The 18349-nt window shown below is 41.3% G+C and overlaps 1 protein-coding gene across 1 annotated transcript in view; it reads right to left on the bottom strand.

The window, feature by feature from the left end:
* Positions 1 to 6832: 6832 nt before the first annotated feature.
* LOC119653520 (ras-related protein Rap-2c) overlaps positions 6833 to 18349 on the bottom strand; it is a 468746-nt gene continuing 457229 nt past the window's right edge. Inside the window, exon 4 of the mRNA XM_038058188.1 lies at positions 6833 to 9176. Coding sequence (XP_037914116.1) covers positions 9019 to 9176 — 158 coding nt within the window. The 3' untranslated portion in view covers positions 6833 to 9018. The remainder of the gene's footprint in view (positions 9177 to 18349) is intronic.

Here is an 18349-nt window from a genome sequence, read left to right as displayed (position 1 = left end):
TTCGATACTTGCCTAATCCAAATTCCATCCGAATATCATGACTGACCATGTCTACTATTCGCAGCAGATATCTAAGGTGGTCGTCAGTACCAGCATACAACTTGATGTCATATAAGTACATCAAGTGTGTCATTTCGTGCTTTCGTAATATTTTATTGCAAAACCATGCCCTCTAGCATCATTCAGAAGCCATGAAAGGGGTTCAGTGCTATGCAGAACTCAGGGGACTGAACGAGTCCCCCTGGAAAATGCCCTTCCATATACGGATAGGCTCTGAGGTATTGACACCCTCAGAAGAGCACAGTGACTTGTCCTAAAAACTTTATTAGGTTATCAATGCGATACTGACGTAGGACGTCGATTTGCCAGGTATGCGGACGCTGCTGAAAGCCTTGGCATAGTATATGTAGCAACTAAAGAGGTTTCTTTGACCTCTAGTTGCTTGTCCTACAACTACTGAGTCAATAATGAGTTGCTCTTTGCAACCCCTTGGCCCGACTCGGCAGCCCTTCTGCTCTTCGGACAGAATGTTGTTGGTCTCGAGGCGCGCATTGACCCTTGCACTAATAATGGACGTTATGAATTTATAGAGGATTGGTAAGCAAGTGATCGGTCTTGTGTTTGCGGAGTCCAGCACTGTCTCCTTCCTAAGGATAAGGTAGATAATCCCCGCAGTGAGGAAGGGTGGAAATTCTTCCGGCCGACTTATGACCTGATTTATGCTGCTTGCCAACCGACTATGTATACTGATGAACTTTTTGTACCAGAAGTTCTGCACCCGATCCAGACCTCCAGTTCTTCGAGCTGTTTATGGCTCTTGAATCAGAAATATATAAGGACAGTCCTGCAGCTTTGCCACCAGTGGATAGAAAGGAGGTTTGGTATGCTGCAGTTTGATTTAACTAACTCATATGTTTGTAGCCCTAAGTGCAGTCTATTATGAAAACCGCCGCTAACTGAAAAGTCTGTTGCATTCAGTGTGGATCCCAAAGGGGTTAACAGCTTGTTCTCACTTTACGTTGAACGTTTCATTTTCTTGCGTCCGATTTATCAGGATGTCACCACACTTGGTGGTGTAGCAGCGCCTTCCGTTGTCGTCGGCTAGTAGTCCTCCCAAGTTCACGGAGTCCGGGCTGCATGGATCTGTTTTTATATACCGGCGTTAGACCAGTTGCGTCCACATTATCAGCTTCCTTTTCATCCGTTTTTCCGTCCTGACAGGCAAGCCTGTAATCTCTTCTCCTTTGCGGCTAAAGTTTCCTTCTGCCGATCTTTCCTCTCCCGTATTTTAGAATAGTTAGGTAACAGTGTCACTGACAGACCGGCGGTAGTCAGATTTCTAGTTCCTCTCATTAAGGGGGTTTCTGTAATATCTTTTTTGACTGACGGCGCCGTAGATACCGAGTGTAGGTTTTCCATTGAAGTAGAGGGTCTGTCTTCCACAAAATCCGTGCCCCAGCCACGACCTGATTTCTCAAAGTCGCGGGTGGATTTGAAATCTGTCACTTCTTACTACTTGGAGAGCTACAATCCTTCGTTTCCATCTGTGTTTTTGGACACTGTTAGTGTAGCAATAAACTACCACAAGCCGCCCAACCACAACGAGGTGGTATCCGAGGGGGATTTTCAGATTTAGCTCGCGCGTTGTTTATTTCGTTAGGTTCTGTTTGTGTTTTTTTAGGATCCGGTGCGGAATCGGAAAGGACACCTGAATTTTGTGCAATTGTCCAATTTCACCATCTTTTTAGGTTTTTGGAATAGCTCTTTCCTATTGGTCGTCTCCGGCCACTCAGGATGGTTGTCTGACCATCGGCAATCCAATTTATATCATTGCAAACATGATCTTGTTTTTTAAGGCGGAGAATCCATTATGAGGTTTTTGGCACCATTTTGGTAATATAATACCTTTCACATGTACAAATACTCAGTAGCTTTGTACGGCAAATTTTCAAAATTAATGTTAAACGACTGTCTGATATCGCAAGAGTGTTCACACGATCGATGTTTTCGTCGATTTTCGAAGTTGAACGCCTCCCTGAACGGTGTTCTCCCCATATTACGAATCTTCTTGTTCAGGGTTCGGGTTCAGTATCAAAGTGAATTTATTTCAGCTCTAGAGGTTGATTTGAATTAGGTTAACTCTTTACTCACTTGGCATAGACTAACATTGTCGTTTTATGATGTGTGGTCACAGGGCCCTAGAGAGACAATTCGGGTCTAAGGTAAAAATTATGCGAACAAAAAGGTCGGGATTGAAAATTATACGGGTGTGGGGTAAAAATTATGCCAGACCTTATTTTATCCCTTTGTCTCACGGAAATTTCTATTTCGGGCGCTCGATAAAAATTGTGGCCCCAGAGAAAGGGGGGTATTTCTCAGCGCCCATCTCGTCAAGCCTGTTCTGTTTAATTTTTCTGGGAGTCGGGCTAGAATGCAACGTTTTCAATCTCGAATCGAATTAATGAAAACAATTTTTTTTAATTTTTTACAGTTTCTTTTTATATAATACGAATTTTTGTCTGTTTTAAATTTTTTACATTTAAAATTATATCTTTTAATCGTTTGCTTTCACTGGTATGTAATATCCTCTCACGCGGATCTTGATCCGTTCTCACGAATTAGGTGCGAAACCCTCATCGAAACAACATCAACCGGGCCTAGGCTAAAGATATGACGGCAGTCGGAAATTGAATTACCCAAGAATGATGAAGATCCGGAGGTCACGATTCCTTCTTATGCGGCGTTAGCACAATATGAGAATGCTAGGTTTGTTTATTTCCGATGGTAGAAATTAAAATCGCAAAATCATAGTGGGTTGAGCCACGGAATGGTACAGGAAAACCACAAATACTAAGGACCGTGTCATGTTCGAGACTTCCACTTTCCGAAGGACAAACTAGGACTCAATTGTGTTTCTGATCTGGTAATTGTTGAACATTCTCTTATAGTGACGAATAGGCAACTTTCCATCAGATTGGAAAAAGGCTACGCGATACACATTCGCTTAGGAGGTGCTGAAATGTCAGGTTGATCCGTGAAAGCATTTGGGGGGAATACGTCCGCATAGGTGCTATTAGGAGGCATTAATCTCGAAGACGTAGCTACAGAAAAGTCAGCAAAGATAATTAGATGCATAACGGAGATATGGATGAAATCGTGACGACATGGCGAGTACTTACCTACAAGCAATCAAACGATAAAATCGATTTGCGGGCTCCATGGTTTCGAACAGTAAGGCTAGTCAGATTCTGGTCAGAAACAGAAAGAATACAGGAATTTGTAATGAACTTAAGAAAAATGGGAGGACCAGACGATCATCTTAAGTGAGAATGACCTAGAGGGAAGAGCTATCCCAGAAACCTAAGAAGTTGGCGAAATTGACCGTGAAGGTCCGCCCATAAAGACTGAAACTCCATCAAAATACTCGGTCGACACGCTCTTGCACGCCTCTGTGCAAGCCAGGCTCGAGAATGTGAGGGGGCCCTTTGAGCGCTTTGATGCATCACGTGTCATTATTATAAAATTAAAGTGTCTATACCGATGCGTGGGTCCGCACTGAATTTCAAAATAGAGTACAAACAAAGAAATTCGCCACGGCCTAACAATGAAAACCAGAACGTCAGCTAAAACTGGAAAATAAAAAAAACGGCTCGACCGCGCGCTTGGAGCTGTTAGTCTCCGCACCCGAGTGCCGCGATCGAGAAAGAAGATTCACGAAGGATCACATTCCCGATCATTGTTTCTTCTGCCCTAGATATTTATTGAGGCACGGCCCCTGAGGTTCCCTCCAATCTTTGACACCCTCAGGTCATTATTAGAGGATGTTCCTATTAAGGTTTTGAGGGAGTCAAGGAGGAAGAGAGAGGGAGAAAGTCGTCAAATAAAAATAAAAAGTTTTTACAAATCATGTTATATTCATCCACTCAAAAAAAAAATTAAAAAATATATAAAATGTAAAATGAAAATGTATAGTAAAAATATATAAAAGAAAAAAAAATTAAATTAAAGCAAAGTAAAAAAATGTAAGAAAAAAAAGAAAAGAAATGAGATCAAAACAAAAAAATAACACTTAAACGTTGATTCACTCCGAGCTCGGCGTGGCGTGTGTTTATGGTTATCCTGTTTCTGTCTGGATAAAAATATTTAGGCCACTAAAGTACGAATTGCATAATTAAATTATCTACTAACTCATTTTCCTCGACCGAATTCTCCCTTCAAAATCACTTTAAGAGTTCGTGGTTTCTTCTAGGGCTGGTTTTGGATGCGTCGCAGCAGCAATGAACCACGCCAACAGGTTGCCACAAAACAAAACGATATTTTCCTTGAATCAACTCCGATGAACGGGCTGGTGGATGGCCCGGAATAAGCTGAGTAAATCGCCGTACGACAGCACTTAGTCGCTGTCTGTCGCCCAAATGAAAGTGGATTTCGTCTGTCCAATACCCAAAAAGGAGCAAAACGTTCGTCACGCTCGATTGCCTCAATTGCAAGGGGACGATGATTAAGCACTGGCGACGCTAACGATCAGCTCCAACCCTTTCAACATTGCAGTTAGACTCCGTATTGTGCTTTGGTTTGCGACTTACACAACTCAGCTTTAATAAAAAACCTTCTGACGAGTCCTTCGACTACACTCGTACCTCATACAGTGGTATCGTTAATTCGTTACAGTCCTTTTTTCGAGAAATCTGGCGATCTGAAATTGTTTTCGTTTGGCACACCGAATCGCAAAAAACTCATTCGCTCCAATTCCACAAATTGATTTCAAATTTCCTTCTCTCGTCCACGCGCCTTGCACTACAAAAACTCTCCCCACTCGCTATTCCGCGGAACGGGCACAGATAAAAAACGCTTCAGCCCTCTTCTCGTTATATCGAAATTCTTCGATCCTTCCCCATCATTTTGCTTTCACCGCTCTTCCTGGTGCCAATCCAACCCTTTCTCCACGTCTCCCCGGTCGGTGCACAGCTGCTCACCCACGAACCGGTCCCTATGCCGCCCTACGCTCGCCTTAAACTCTGTTGAATTCCGGGAGTTCATGTTGCAGCAACATGCGCGTGCGCCTACGGATGAGGCAAATCATTCCCCTCTGTCAAGGTTAATTCGCCCGAATGCATTCAATAATGTGCAATCTGCGACGAGTTACACATTATGAAATGCATTATTTGAGCAAATTAATTCAGAATGAGATAAGGCTCCCGTCGCGAAGCCGCGATCACTACAAGGCAGCTGGGTTTCCGAGACTCGCTCGAAGAAAGACAACAGAAGACCAGTGAGACAATCACTACTGGTAAGCGGCTGAATATCGCCGTGCTTTCCGAAGGAAGGCAGCCAAAGATCCAAAAGTGAGTTAGGCCTTGAGGTCCTTCGCGTGAGCAACGCCCAGGTTACGAGCCTCCATGTCTTCCAACTCGTATTAAATTGTTCCGACTCTACCTATGACCTTCGCTTTCACGAAATTCTGATCCAGTTTGGCATTGTACCGCTTTGCTGCGCTGCTTAAGTTGAGGATCCGCGTATACACGATATCTTCGACCTGAAATTCACGAACTCAAGATCGCAAGTTGTGACCCCTTTCTTGTGTCTCTCTTGCTTGGAGGATGCGCCTCTGAACCTCTGCTCTCAGAATAGCAAGTTTATCCTGAGAACAGACCTCCAAGGTCGCATCATGCAAGCCGGTCAGTTGTCGCAAAAGGGCGTAGATACTCCCATGGGTGACTATGCTCTGTCTAAAAACGACGTGATAGGGGGAAATCCCTATCGAGACGTGTTTCGCTGAACGAAGGGCGCAGTTGATGGATGACAACTTGTTATTCCAATCTCTTTGATTAGGACCGATATAAGCGTGTATAGCAGCCCACAGTGCGCGATTTACTCTCTTCGAGGCGTTTGCCTGCGGGGAGTATGAACCAGTGTAAATGTGTTGAATGCCACACTGGTTCAAAAGATCGTTGAAAAGCACGGATTTGAACTGTACCCTATTATCAGATGTGATCGGCTCAGGGATTCCAAACACATGAAAGATTCTCTTCTCCAAGTATTCAGTCAGCACATTCGCGGTAAACCGTTTAATCGGCTCCACAAATGAAAACTTCGAGAGAAAATCGCGAACGACTATTACTCCTATATTTCAGGCGCGAGACCTGGGGTATGGGTCGATCAATTCGATATACAAGCCTTGAAACACCCAATCGGAAATGAGCGTTTTTCCCATTAGAGGCTGGGGCGTTTGGTTAGGAGCTTTTGACGTCTTACACGTTTCACAAATCCGGATATAGTCCTTGACCTGGGAAACCATTTTAGGCCAATAAAACTACAACCGCAGTCTACCCAAGGTTTTATCAGATGATTATGGGCACGGGTGATCACCTCAGTCGTCAGCTCCTCCGGAATCGAAGGGTTCCAAGCCTGTTGTTCCTGCAGCTCATTTCCTGAAGCATGAAGCATGAAGCGCTTACATACCACAGCAGACCTGTTCGCATTTTCTCTATCAGTCACGGAACTACAGTCGTCTTTCTCCCACAGAGAAAGATATCTTGCGACATCTGAGAGGAAGAGAGATTTTTGGCCTCCATTATTAGGAATCTTCTTGGGGTCGTTTCGCAGTGCGGTATGGAATTCATCTTCGGGTTACTGCATCTAACATATTTTAGTTCCGAAGGATGACTTAGACAAAGGCTAATACTGTTGTTGTTGGCAAAGGCTAACGTTTGCATTTGATTTTTGGAGATTGATGAATATCTTTTATTCAATTTTCCTTTCTTAGGGAAAGTGGAGTGGGCTTCGCTTAAATATAACGTTCCGAATCTCAAATTGAATTAATAAAAACAAATTTTTTTGATTTTTTACAGTTTCTTTTTATATAATACGAATTTTTGTCTGTTTTAAATTTTTTTACATTTAAAATTATATCTTTTAATAGTTTGCTTTCACTAGTATGTAATATCCTTATCGATGATCCTGCTTCATTGCAAATATGTGCCTGTTCTCTCCTCTCTTAAAACCTATCATTTTACATTAGAAAAACTCCATTCGTTTTTATTTCTTTGACTTTTAAAAAATGTAACGAAAGTTGTCTAAATTTTACTAAACCATTGAATTGATTGCTTTGACTTTCGATGCTCTCGATGGTTTCGAGTTAAAGAAATGTAAAAACGAAGTAAATTTTAAAGATACTTCTATTCATGCTGTAAAATGGTCTTAGTCTCGAGAAATATGGAATATCCAAGCGAGTGGATTTGCAGCACCATATTAGCTACATGGAAGCATAAATATCAAATAATTTTGAATGTTATTCTAAAAAGGATTCAATCAACCGAAGGGAAAGACATGGAAGCCGAATGTCTTCTTTTTTCTTTTTCATGCAAAGGTTTGTGGGTCTGAAGGGATCCTGGACAGTTATTAAAAAAAAATCAAAGCAATCAATTGGAAAATTGGAAAACAAAACTGTAGGGATTTATCCCTAATTGAATTTTCCCCATTATCTTTCCATTTCATTAAATTAGAATCATATTCATTTTATATTTTACATCGCAAATTCAATTATTCAACAAAACAAACAAATTTTTCATTATCAATTTAAATAATAAATTTATCGATTCACTCCTGGTCGAAGTGGTTTTCGTTTGTCGTCAGTATATCAATAATATTCCCAGTTCATCGTATTTACTTAAGCTCACAGCAAAAATTAAAATTTCACCTAATTCTCCACCGTAGTGTTAATTTCCTTCGTAATTATATTTCACATTTAGGACATGTTTCAATATATTCTCTGGAGAAACCTATTTCAATAATATCCAATAGTAGAATTACATAGGAAAGCATTCCGAAAAAATTAAACCAAAAAAGATAGTACACAGCGAATGCAACAAATAGAAAAAGAGAATGTAATTTCTTTGTAAAATGCCAACGTTTACTTTTCTTCTGTTTAGCTTAAAAAAAAATCAGTGACAAATTTTCATAAAAACCAGTGGAAAATTATAATAGATAATTATTATACAAAAGTTAGAGCAGCAGCAAAATAAATTTTCGAAAAAAAATCGATACAAAGTTTTGTGTAAATAGAAATCTGTAAAAAGCGTTCTGTCCACTTTTTTCCGATAAAATAGTTTTCCATTTAAAACAGTTTACTTATAAAAATCACATGTAACAAATCGATCCAATTAAATAAGATATATAAAAGGGTGAAACGAAAAACTCGTGAGAAAGAAATGTTTAAAAAAAACGAAAGAGTTAGCTGTAGTTGTCTAGAGATAGGCGTGAAAATGAAATTGACAATTTATAGATTTTTATACTAACATATGGATTTTTTGTATCTTTCTTTGATGTATGGATGAATTTTATGTCGTTATGAATTTGTTTTACTCTCAATATGTTTCCGTTAATATTAATTTACTTCTCATTTCAATACGAAAGTTTATAAGATTAGTTTTATGTTACTTTGAAGATCATATGGTTTTCATTCGTTTCTTTACACTAATAGTAAAATATAATTATTATTGTAGATCCATGGTTCCTTCGCTTCATTATTTTTTCTTTCTATTTGTAAAAAAATTATATGTTTTTTGCGATATTTTTTTTTTCTTCAATTGTTTTTATAAAATAGATCCTTTGTTATTGTTGTAGATTTTATTCTCAAGTTCTTCAGTTCAATATAAATTGCATTTTCACGTTTCGCTACTACATTTAGTCATATGTTCTCTTCTTTTGTTTTTAACCCCTTCGAGTATCGAAAGCGTTACCGTCCCGGGCTTATTTCGTTCTTTATTGTTTTTCTCTCGTTTGAGTTGACTTTTCGTTTCTATATTTCCATACTATCCTTATAGCAATTATTATAATTATATTTAATTATTACATTCAATATTATTTTATTTATATATAGAGTTTTTTATATTTTTTGTGTGTATGCATAGTTTTCTTTATTGTTTCCTCATTATTTTACTTTTAGTTTTCAATTATGCTTTATTTACTTATTTTGAAATTTTCATGTTTTTTTATATGATTATGTGAATAAATTTTCTATAAAAGCGTACAACAACAGTAACTCTTCTTCTGTCGTTTTTCCGATGTCATATTCATTTCCCGTACGATAGTTGCAAATACTTCGTTAACGTTAATACGGTCTTTGGCTGATGCCTCTATAAATGGACAATCCCAAAGTTGTGCTAGGCCGTTTCCTAAAATTAAAGAAAAACAAATAGATTAGCAACAGTGATTTTTGTTATTTAATAATAAAGTCATTGAAAAAGAGAGAAAGGCCCTTAGATAAATGAAATAATCTAAACGCGTAAAGAACATTGCGGTTTTCATTTATTTAAATGGAAAAATATACAGAAAAGATATCTGAAGAGAGTCCGAGGCTCCTCATACGCAGCTTTCACGTTGCCCCTTCCCATTTAGACTTCAATGGACGCCAAAGCAATTGTTGAAGACGACTCCCAGAAACCCAGAACACAGCCTTTGACTCGCAATAATTCTGAATCCCGGAATGTGTGAACGCCAAACGCAATGTCAGAGTTTCGCTAAGAATTATCTCATAATGACATAGGCATCCTAGCACCCCAGGGGACGAAACGAGTAAGCAGGCAATAGCGGAAAGTTACAAAGAAGTAGCACATAACCAGTTGGTAATTGGCTTCAAATCCACTGATGAATACACATGTGCTATTCGCACCACGCTAGTCTGGTTAGTCAAGGTTACATAATCAGCAAGTCTGACATGACTTCCACACGGTAGCCGCTGTTTGCCTGCTGGTCATGTGTTATAGCTAAGCGAATAGGACACCAGGCCAAGGTGGAACAGCATACGTCGCGGGCAGCGTGGCCAATGGAGAACATGGTCTCCGGTATACGGAATTTGAATACCACGGGCACCTTCGGCTCCAAGTAAGACCCTTACCGTAGTGGCCGGGCTAGCCAGGATGAACTCTTTCCTCGGATTACTCGTGGAAGCAAGACACAAACAACAAATCATCATCATCAACTACGCAACAACCGATATTCAGTTTAGGCCTGCCTTAGTAAGGAACTCCAGACATCCCGGTTTTGAGCCGAGTACTACCAATTCGATATCCCTACAAGTTGTCTGTCATCTTGACTTACGCCATCGTTCCATCTGAGGCAGAGTCTGCTACTTCTTCTCACTCAATAAAGGCAAACAAACAAGTCGGGAAACCGAAAGCTAGACGCTTCAGATATGAAAGGTTTTGTGTATTTCTTTTATAAAGAGAGTTGAGATTGAGATTTGATTTGTCCCTTTAGTATGTCGCACGTAATATATGCATATATTATGTGAGAATATCTATCTATTCAAAGTCTTGAATTCGAACAGAAGCGAGATCTTTAACCTTTGAGAACTTTGAACTTTGCTAGTAATAGTATGATTTCCACCAAAACTTGGTAGGACTATGCTCTGTTATAGCTTACATTGCTGCGAAATTTCGTGGTTCTAGGACGAACTTAAGGGGAGTTTTGCAGTAAATTACTTAAAATTATCGTAATATACTATTATTAAGTTTATTTGAACAGACATCGATATGGAGATATGGTGGATATTTCAGAGCCTATCTAGTGGCAGCCTCCTGATTTTTTTTTCAGATTTTTCGGTTGGGTAGTTCCTGAGAATGGGTCTGTGAAAGAAGTGATGACTTTCGACCCCCACACTCCCCTTCTTTCCGACAAATGTCATAACTAAGACCGACGGTACTAACCGAGACCTTTCATTTGATACCCCGCATGACTAGAAGAAAAATTTACACCCCTCTTTTTTCATGTATGGGGGTCCACCCTCCCAAATTCAACGTAGAATGATGTAATTCACTGTATGCGTGAGTGTTCACAGTCCCCACGTTGCCACCAAATTTGGTGTCAATAACTATAACCGTTTTCAAGAAAAATACGTGTGACCGACAGACAGACAAATGGCGTCAGCTACGAAAGCGAGTAAAGTTCGCGTAGAATATGTCGTGCGCAGGTTACACCAGCAAATTTCCCTAAAAAAGTGCTCTAAGTGCCTCGAATTCGGACACATGGCGAAGGATTGCACTAGCACCATCGATAGATCAAAACTGTGTCAAAGATGTGGACGAGAAAATCATTTGGCGATTGACTATACCAAGGACCCTTACTGTCTTCTATGCAGGGAAACTAAAGATCGCAATTATAACCATATAACAGGTAGTGTCAGATTGCCTTAACTAGCTTACATAAGGGAGAGTCATCCAGCTGAATTTAAATCACTGTCAAGCTGCTCAAGACCTACTATCACAAAAAGTATTTGAAAAGGAAATTGATGTTGCTATTGTCTGTGAGCAATACCAAGGCGTTTAGGAAACGGATGCAAGAAGAAAGGCTGCGGAAACCGAGCTTTGCAACAAGCAATGGAGTAGCGCGAACACGACTTTGTGAGGGGATCGAAGACCTCTACATTTACAGCTGCTATACCGCACCAAGGATGATAACATCAGAATATTGCGAAATGCTAGTCAGGCTAGCGAGAGAGACGTCAAAGAGCGCAACCTCAATATAATTGCCGGTGACTTCAATGCCTGAGCAGAGGAGTGGGGGAAGTCGCGAAACAAACGGAAGGGGAAGAATTCTACCCGAGGTGTTCTCCTACCTAAACATCACCCTGGCTAATGTTGGAAGCGTAAACACGTTTAGGCGCGGAGGACTGAAGAGACGAGAACCAAATTGGTTATCAGGATCACAAGACGTATACACTCTCCAAGCGGAGTCCCAACTACTGGTGGAACCCTGAAATAGCGAAATGCCAGACGGAATGCTTGAAGGCCAGAAAGCGAAGTCAACGCCGAAGTAAAACGCCTGAATATGAACAACACTACCTCGAGTGTAAAAAAGCGCGTAAAAAGTTGCATTGGGCCATCGCGAAGAGTAAAAATGATTGCTTGAAGCGACTCTGTAATAAGGCAGACTCTGACCTTCGGAGATGCGTGTACAAGTCGGTTATGTTGGCAGTAAAAGATCAAAGTTCTCCTTCTATTAAGTGTGCCAGACTGCTGTGAGAGATCGTTTCGACGATGCTTCCTCAACATCCGGAAACTACATTTCCTACAATCTCACTAAGTGCCGAAAATATCCCTCCAGTAACTGCAGACGAAGTTCTGGACGCAGTAAAACGAGTCTGGGATAACGCAAATAGGCAGTTTGGCTTCCAGAAGGCTCGGTCACCGGTTAATACCATCAAAGTGGTTTTTGAACTAGCCAGGAAAGCCTTTGAAGGAAAATACTGCGCACTGGTGACTTTTGACATCAAAAACGTATTCAGGAAGAAGAGGTGGTGATGCTAAGTGCATCAGCGAAGGACGAGTTGCTGGCTTCCAATTAGGAGACAGTCGTCGTTGAGGTCAGTACAGCCAGCCTCAGCGGTTTCCAACTTGAAAACCACTATCATCGAAGTGGACGTAGCGACGACCAATAACAGTACTCCCACCCCGAAATTATCGACGTCGTGGAATCCCTCAAAGCTGATTATAACCCCGGTGACCTAAAGCCACCGAAGGTCCGCTGGAATCCTGCTCAAAAGTCAGTACCAGGAAGCGATGTATCGCTCTGAGCAGGTTTGCAAAAAATAAGAAGGCCGGCACTGTCAACAAGCGGGATGAAAAGGACCTCGCTAGCAGTCAAGCGATAGTAAAGGAATACAACAGCAAACGCCTCGGAAACCAGCAGAAAGCGAAACCCACCACTTTTCAGTGCAACCGATTTCTTCTCTCAAGATCAAGACAAATAATAAAGCAAAAACAGAGTTTGCAAGGACTCGGACACGAAGCAATTTCAGCAAACAGTGAAGCGGCAGCGGCCAACCGACGAGGTACACACCGTGAAACCCCTGTGCGACGTAGTCAAGGGTCACTTACAAAGATGCGCCAAAGGAGTCGACCAGTGTGGAGACGTGGCTTTTAGAACGTGAATGGCAAAAAGTGACAGAAGGACGTATCCCCTGCGTCAATTCCTCTCAGGTGGTCCGTGAGTTCCACGGGATGGCATGCGAGGGCCAATTCTACAGGGACTTTCTCGGTTCATGCGACGTTAAGATCAGCCACACCTGGCAGGGCCAGGCTTCAAATTTGTCGCATACGACAAAATTACCAGGAGACCGATTGCTCGCAACTGGTTACCGCAGACAAACATGGATAAGCAGAAGCGCGTCCCTGCATTTTTAAACTCCAAGATCTTCATGGGCGATTGGCCCTTTTTCAAAGCGATGGAACCCAGCCAAATTTTTCTATTCCGAATAAATGGAGAATGACAGGACGCACCCTGCAGAATACAGCAAAAAGACATTGCCACTGTGCGGGAATGAAGATCTGTTCAATCTCAGAAAGTGGTCCTGGCTGGACTACTGCCAGACCATTGGAAGCACTAGCGAGTTTGCAAGACTCAGTAAGATTCTGGCCCAGAACCATGGGAGCCCATTTTTTTCTAAAAAGTCGGGAGGCTACTGGACAGAATTAGGCCTCTACAGCGCGTCCTCATGCAGCACAGTCTCAGATTGAAATTAAACAAAATTGAATTTTTGACAACTGATCCCCATGAAACAGACACAATCATTGTCAGCGGCAATGTCCTGCCCAGAACTGAGTGATTTAAATACCTCGGATCAACGATATCGGCTAATGGAGAACTGCGTTTTGAAATTGCTTCACGCATTAACGCAACCTGGATTAAGTGGTGTTCCACAACTGGTGTTCTTTGTGATCGACGTATCAATGAACGTCTCAAATCTACAATTTACCGCAATGTCGTACGTCCTGTCGCTCTCTATGGTTCTAAGTGTTGGCCGACTATAAAAAACAATGAACGGTGTCTTGCGGTAAGAGAGACGAAGATGTTGCGTTGAACTAGTGGCGTGACACGTTTTGATCACATCTGAAATGAGGATATCCGCGATCGTTATGGAGTTGCACCGATCGTCGAAAAATTACTAGAGAGGCGTCTTCGATGGTATGGTAATTCGCGCTAACGAGAATTCACTTGCCAGGATTGGTCTGAACATCGAAGTCGATGGAAAACGACCAAAAGGCAAGGCGAAACAACAGTGGCTTGATACGCTAGACGGGGATTTAAAAGCCTCGAGATTGCATCCGGATCAGGCATTTGATAGAGCCAAATGGCGAAACCGATCACGACGAGCCGACCCCGCTTGTGAACGGGACAAAGACTGAAGAAAAAGAAGAAGACTCCTTTGTGGAGTCTCAGGTCCCAATTGAACTGGAAAAATGTGACTCCGTTTCGATGCAGTAAAAAAATGCATCCCTCATTGCATCGCCTAGCGAAGGAGGCGTCACGAGCTGGAACACCCGACAAGACACCGGGATGCGTAGAAAGTCCCGCAATGTCGGCACTGGTGTGCAAATAGCAACTCCAGTATTCTTACTCCGGAAATAGCCCAGAGAAAATCATTAAAACTGAGCAGGTGCATTCGGACACAAGCCGAGTGGGAGCACATCCAATTGCCCTCGCTAGAGCCAAAGAGGAAAGGTTTATCAAGAACAACACGGCAACTTTGAAGCGCATGTGGTTTGCAACCTTCCCCCGGAAAAACAATAGAAGAATGTAAAAATTGGGTTGATGGAACTAGAAGAACTCCTGGACTGCATTTCCTCGGTGAGAATACCATAAGTGTCACATGGACTGCAAGTATCCCGTTGCAAAGCGAACTGGAGAAAAAGCGGAAAGAGGAAGACACGTCTTAAAAAACGTTAGGGAACCTTCTTCCTATCGGATACGCACCAAAGTAAAAGGCAGGGAAACACAGGGTGGCTAGACCGGTGAACTGGTGGAGCAGAAGTGAGTTAATAGAGGAATCCTCGTCAAACTAGATCTGAAGACAACAAAGAAGGGTACGTTCTGTGAGGTGATCAAGGAGCTACTGGACGAAAAGGCTCTGATTTCTAGCCTAGAGTCTATGTGTTTTACAGGCCATCAAGCGTGAATACCCAGGAGTAACCAATGCTCGGGTAGATATCACTTTCGCTAATTCTCGAACCCACAATCTCACTGTAGGGGAATACGCGAGGAAACTTCTTAAGCGAGAAAATCTGAATTTGTTGGGTGATATAAAGGATACGAATTCACGCAGCCTAAGTATTACAGGTGTTTTATAGGTATGATAGGAACACGTCTATAATCTGCTTAGTAGATCACAAAGAGACGACTTGCAATGCAAAAGATAAATTACACTCTCTCATTCTCAGTCTCTCTTCTTGGTGTGTCTGGTGAGAACTGCGAGCTCGGGATGGTTTCTAGTCTTTAGGGTGGAACTTGACAAGATCCGCATCATACAAACCAGCTTCATCTCAACTTATTAAGTACCGCTGCCATCTGTGTCCAAGACGGCATAAGGATTCGGAGGGCAGATTCTAGTTGAGAGTGCCAGTTCTATGAAATGCTAGAAGGCTACAGGAGGATATAAATCACGTCGGGGGTACCAAACGGATTCATCTTACAGCCGGACCTCTGGAGCGCCTCCTAAGTTTAGGATGAACGCAAGAGGGTTGGCAGTAAATTTTCAAAAAATAATGATATACTATTATTAACTTTGTTTGAACAGGTACCGTTATGGAGGGTATTTTGAGGCCTAAGTACTATGTGCACGGACTACCATGATTTTTCTCAGATATTTTGATTAGGTAGTTTCTGAGAACGGGTCCTTGAAATAATTAACCCCTTTCGGACCACTGCACTCCTTCCCTTTGCAACCAATCTAAAACTAATGTCTGATTCGAAAGGTACTAATCAAGATCTTTCATTTGATACCCCACATGGCTATATTCGGTCAAAAGAAATTTCGCATCCTTTTTTTAGGTTTTTATTTTATCTCTTCCCTGCCTTCCCTTTACTTAACACTTCTTGATTTCGTTTCCCAAACTATAAACAGATGAAAGGCTAAACTCCAAAATACAAAATTGAATAAAATAACATCAGAAAGATAAGAAGATAAATCACTGTGACTTTTGACTCTGAGCCTCACTTAAAAAGCTTAGGTTGCTATGGAATCAATTGCAAAGGACAAAGGAATTCCAAATCAATTCTTCGTATATTACATCTCCAACCTTAAGATTGATGTATCTTTTTGATTAATTTCCTTGGAAATAGCTGTCTCAAGATAATTTCACTATTATATTCTAATATTTTTCCCTGGAAATAAAGGATGAATTACAGGAATGTCTTGGTAAAGCCATAGATCTCCGCAATATCGAAAATAGGCAACTAATTACCACAAATAAAGATTGGTCGTTAACAAATGGTTTCCTTGGAACATTTGGATTATGCAACTCATTGAACGCTAATTAACATCATTTCGTGAAAATTGAGGATTTCATAATTACTGAATGCATTTTTCCACTTTGAAGTCCCATGTCCTGAAAAATTCATATCCTCCAGCACTTAATGCATCAAATTTATCAGGATACTCTGCAAAAGTCAGATATTTCAACACGAAATTGGTACACTCTAAAAGCCATGTCTGCGGCAGGTGAGGACAAAGAACTATAATTGAATTCAATTAAAATCCGCTCATGAAGGATTACCATGAAAGGCTCCACGGCATTTTCCGAAAATCATTTCATGTTAGCCTTTATTATAACTCACTTTGCAACAAGGACATTAATAATAGCAGGAGCCGTAGCGAGTCCTTATTGAACTGATAAATCGATTTATCTGTAATTTAATCGCCTAAATTAATTATGTGGAAGGAAGAGGATGTGCTCAGGCTGCAAGTCATATTGAACCAGGATACAAGGCCGTTCATTGTGTCCCAGGGCTTAGGTGGACACGGATGGCATGATGAATGGTCCTTGGTCACAGGCTGATTTATGGCAGATATTGTATGCATTTCCTTATCACGATCTTGCTATTGTTTTCAATATTCTGATATAGGAGATGCAGATTTCACCTGGTGAGTTAGGCATTTATTACATCTGGTGATGGCTACAAATTTCATTACTTTGTCGCATTTGGGGACTCTTATTTATGATTTTTCATTTACCGTGAAATGATAAGTAAATACAGGAAATCAAGGAGCCAAAACATGGTCTCTTCTTCAGTTTCTCTTTTTTGGAGACCCTACCGGGTCTGAAGACTAACACACCCGGCAATTTCGTTAACGAAAGATGTAGGAAGACTTGCTTGATGGAACAATTGAAAATTGACTTCAACTGCACATTGATGGACGACAGATGATACAAATAATTGTAGATGATCAAACTTAATGCCGGCTATTCAAAAGTAGGAAGCGATACCGAAAAGTTTACTGAGGATCGTTCGAAAGACAAGAATAAATAAAAGGACGAACTGTAGAGAGGAAGGAGACAACGCTTAATGAGTTTCTTGCCTGGACGAAACTGCAAGTCGTCTTTTGGAAAAAGTTTTGTGCTTAGCCCAATAATACGGACCCAGCATCCAAAAAACTGAGGCAAAGTTTTCCTATAATTGGTGCAATCCTTAAATATATAAGAGAGCGATTCACATCCGGAAACCACTCTCGATCACGCTGATTCCAGGAGGTAGGTGTGCCTTTATGTGATGAATTGTCTTTGGCATGACCGGGAGAACTAGAAAAGTCTTATAGGCAATCTCTGGATGGTGAAGCCTGCAAAGTATCAGGTGCCTAATGATGGTCCGTAAGGTACGGAATGAAATATGAAATATAGTATTATGATACAATAAGATTCTGGGTCGCTCGGTCTATTTGACTGCTTCAGAAAAAAAAACAGTTCGCATTTGGAAGTGAAGGACACCAGGAACTAAACTGGAATATTGTAGCGACCTCCATTGGTCAGCATAGTAAATTGAAAAACCACAACTGACAGCACTGCGTTAACCAAGAGCTTGACAATATCAGTAGTAAATTGGATATACCTTCCCGAAGGTCAACAATTAAGAGCGAAGCAAACTAATGCAGTTTTCGTCCTAATCAAAGAGGAGGGGATATTGAAGCAGTTTTACATGCAATGGCTTCATAGCTCGGAGCACTATGCCAACGAGATAGTGGTTCGAGTCTATATTGGCCCCCCTATATGTTCTGCAATCTGCAGTTTTTCATTAAGAAAGAACTCTCAGCGATCACCATGTGGAGGTGGAGATAGGGTTTGATAGTAGAGCTACTGGTATTAGTTCAGCAGGCGTTTCCCAGGTTTTATGCTCCATCGTGGGTACAAATCAACGCTTCGCCCTGGGACCTATACTACCGTTTTCCCGCCGTATACTATGCGTACTTCTTCTTATCAGGCAGACTCCCTTTTTCAGCGTGTCCTTCCTATTATTTTGAGAAGCCCTTTTCTTTGGGGTTCCATAGTGTTTTTCCGCGTTAATACTGTCCCCCTGA

Source organism: Hermetia illucens, chromosome 4, assembly GCF_905115235.1.
Source record: "Hermetia illucens chromosome 4, iHerIll2.2.curated.20191125, whole genome shotgun sequence".
Lineage (NCBI taxonomy): Eukaryota > Metazoa > Arthropoda > Insecta > Diptera > Stratiomyidae > Hermetia > Hermetia illucens.
This window is presented reverse-complemented; position numbering and strand designations above follow the sequence as displayed.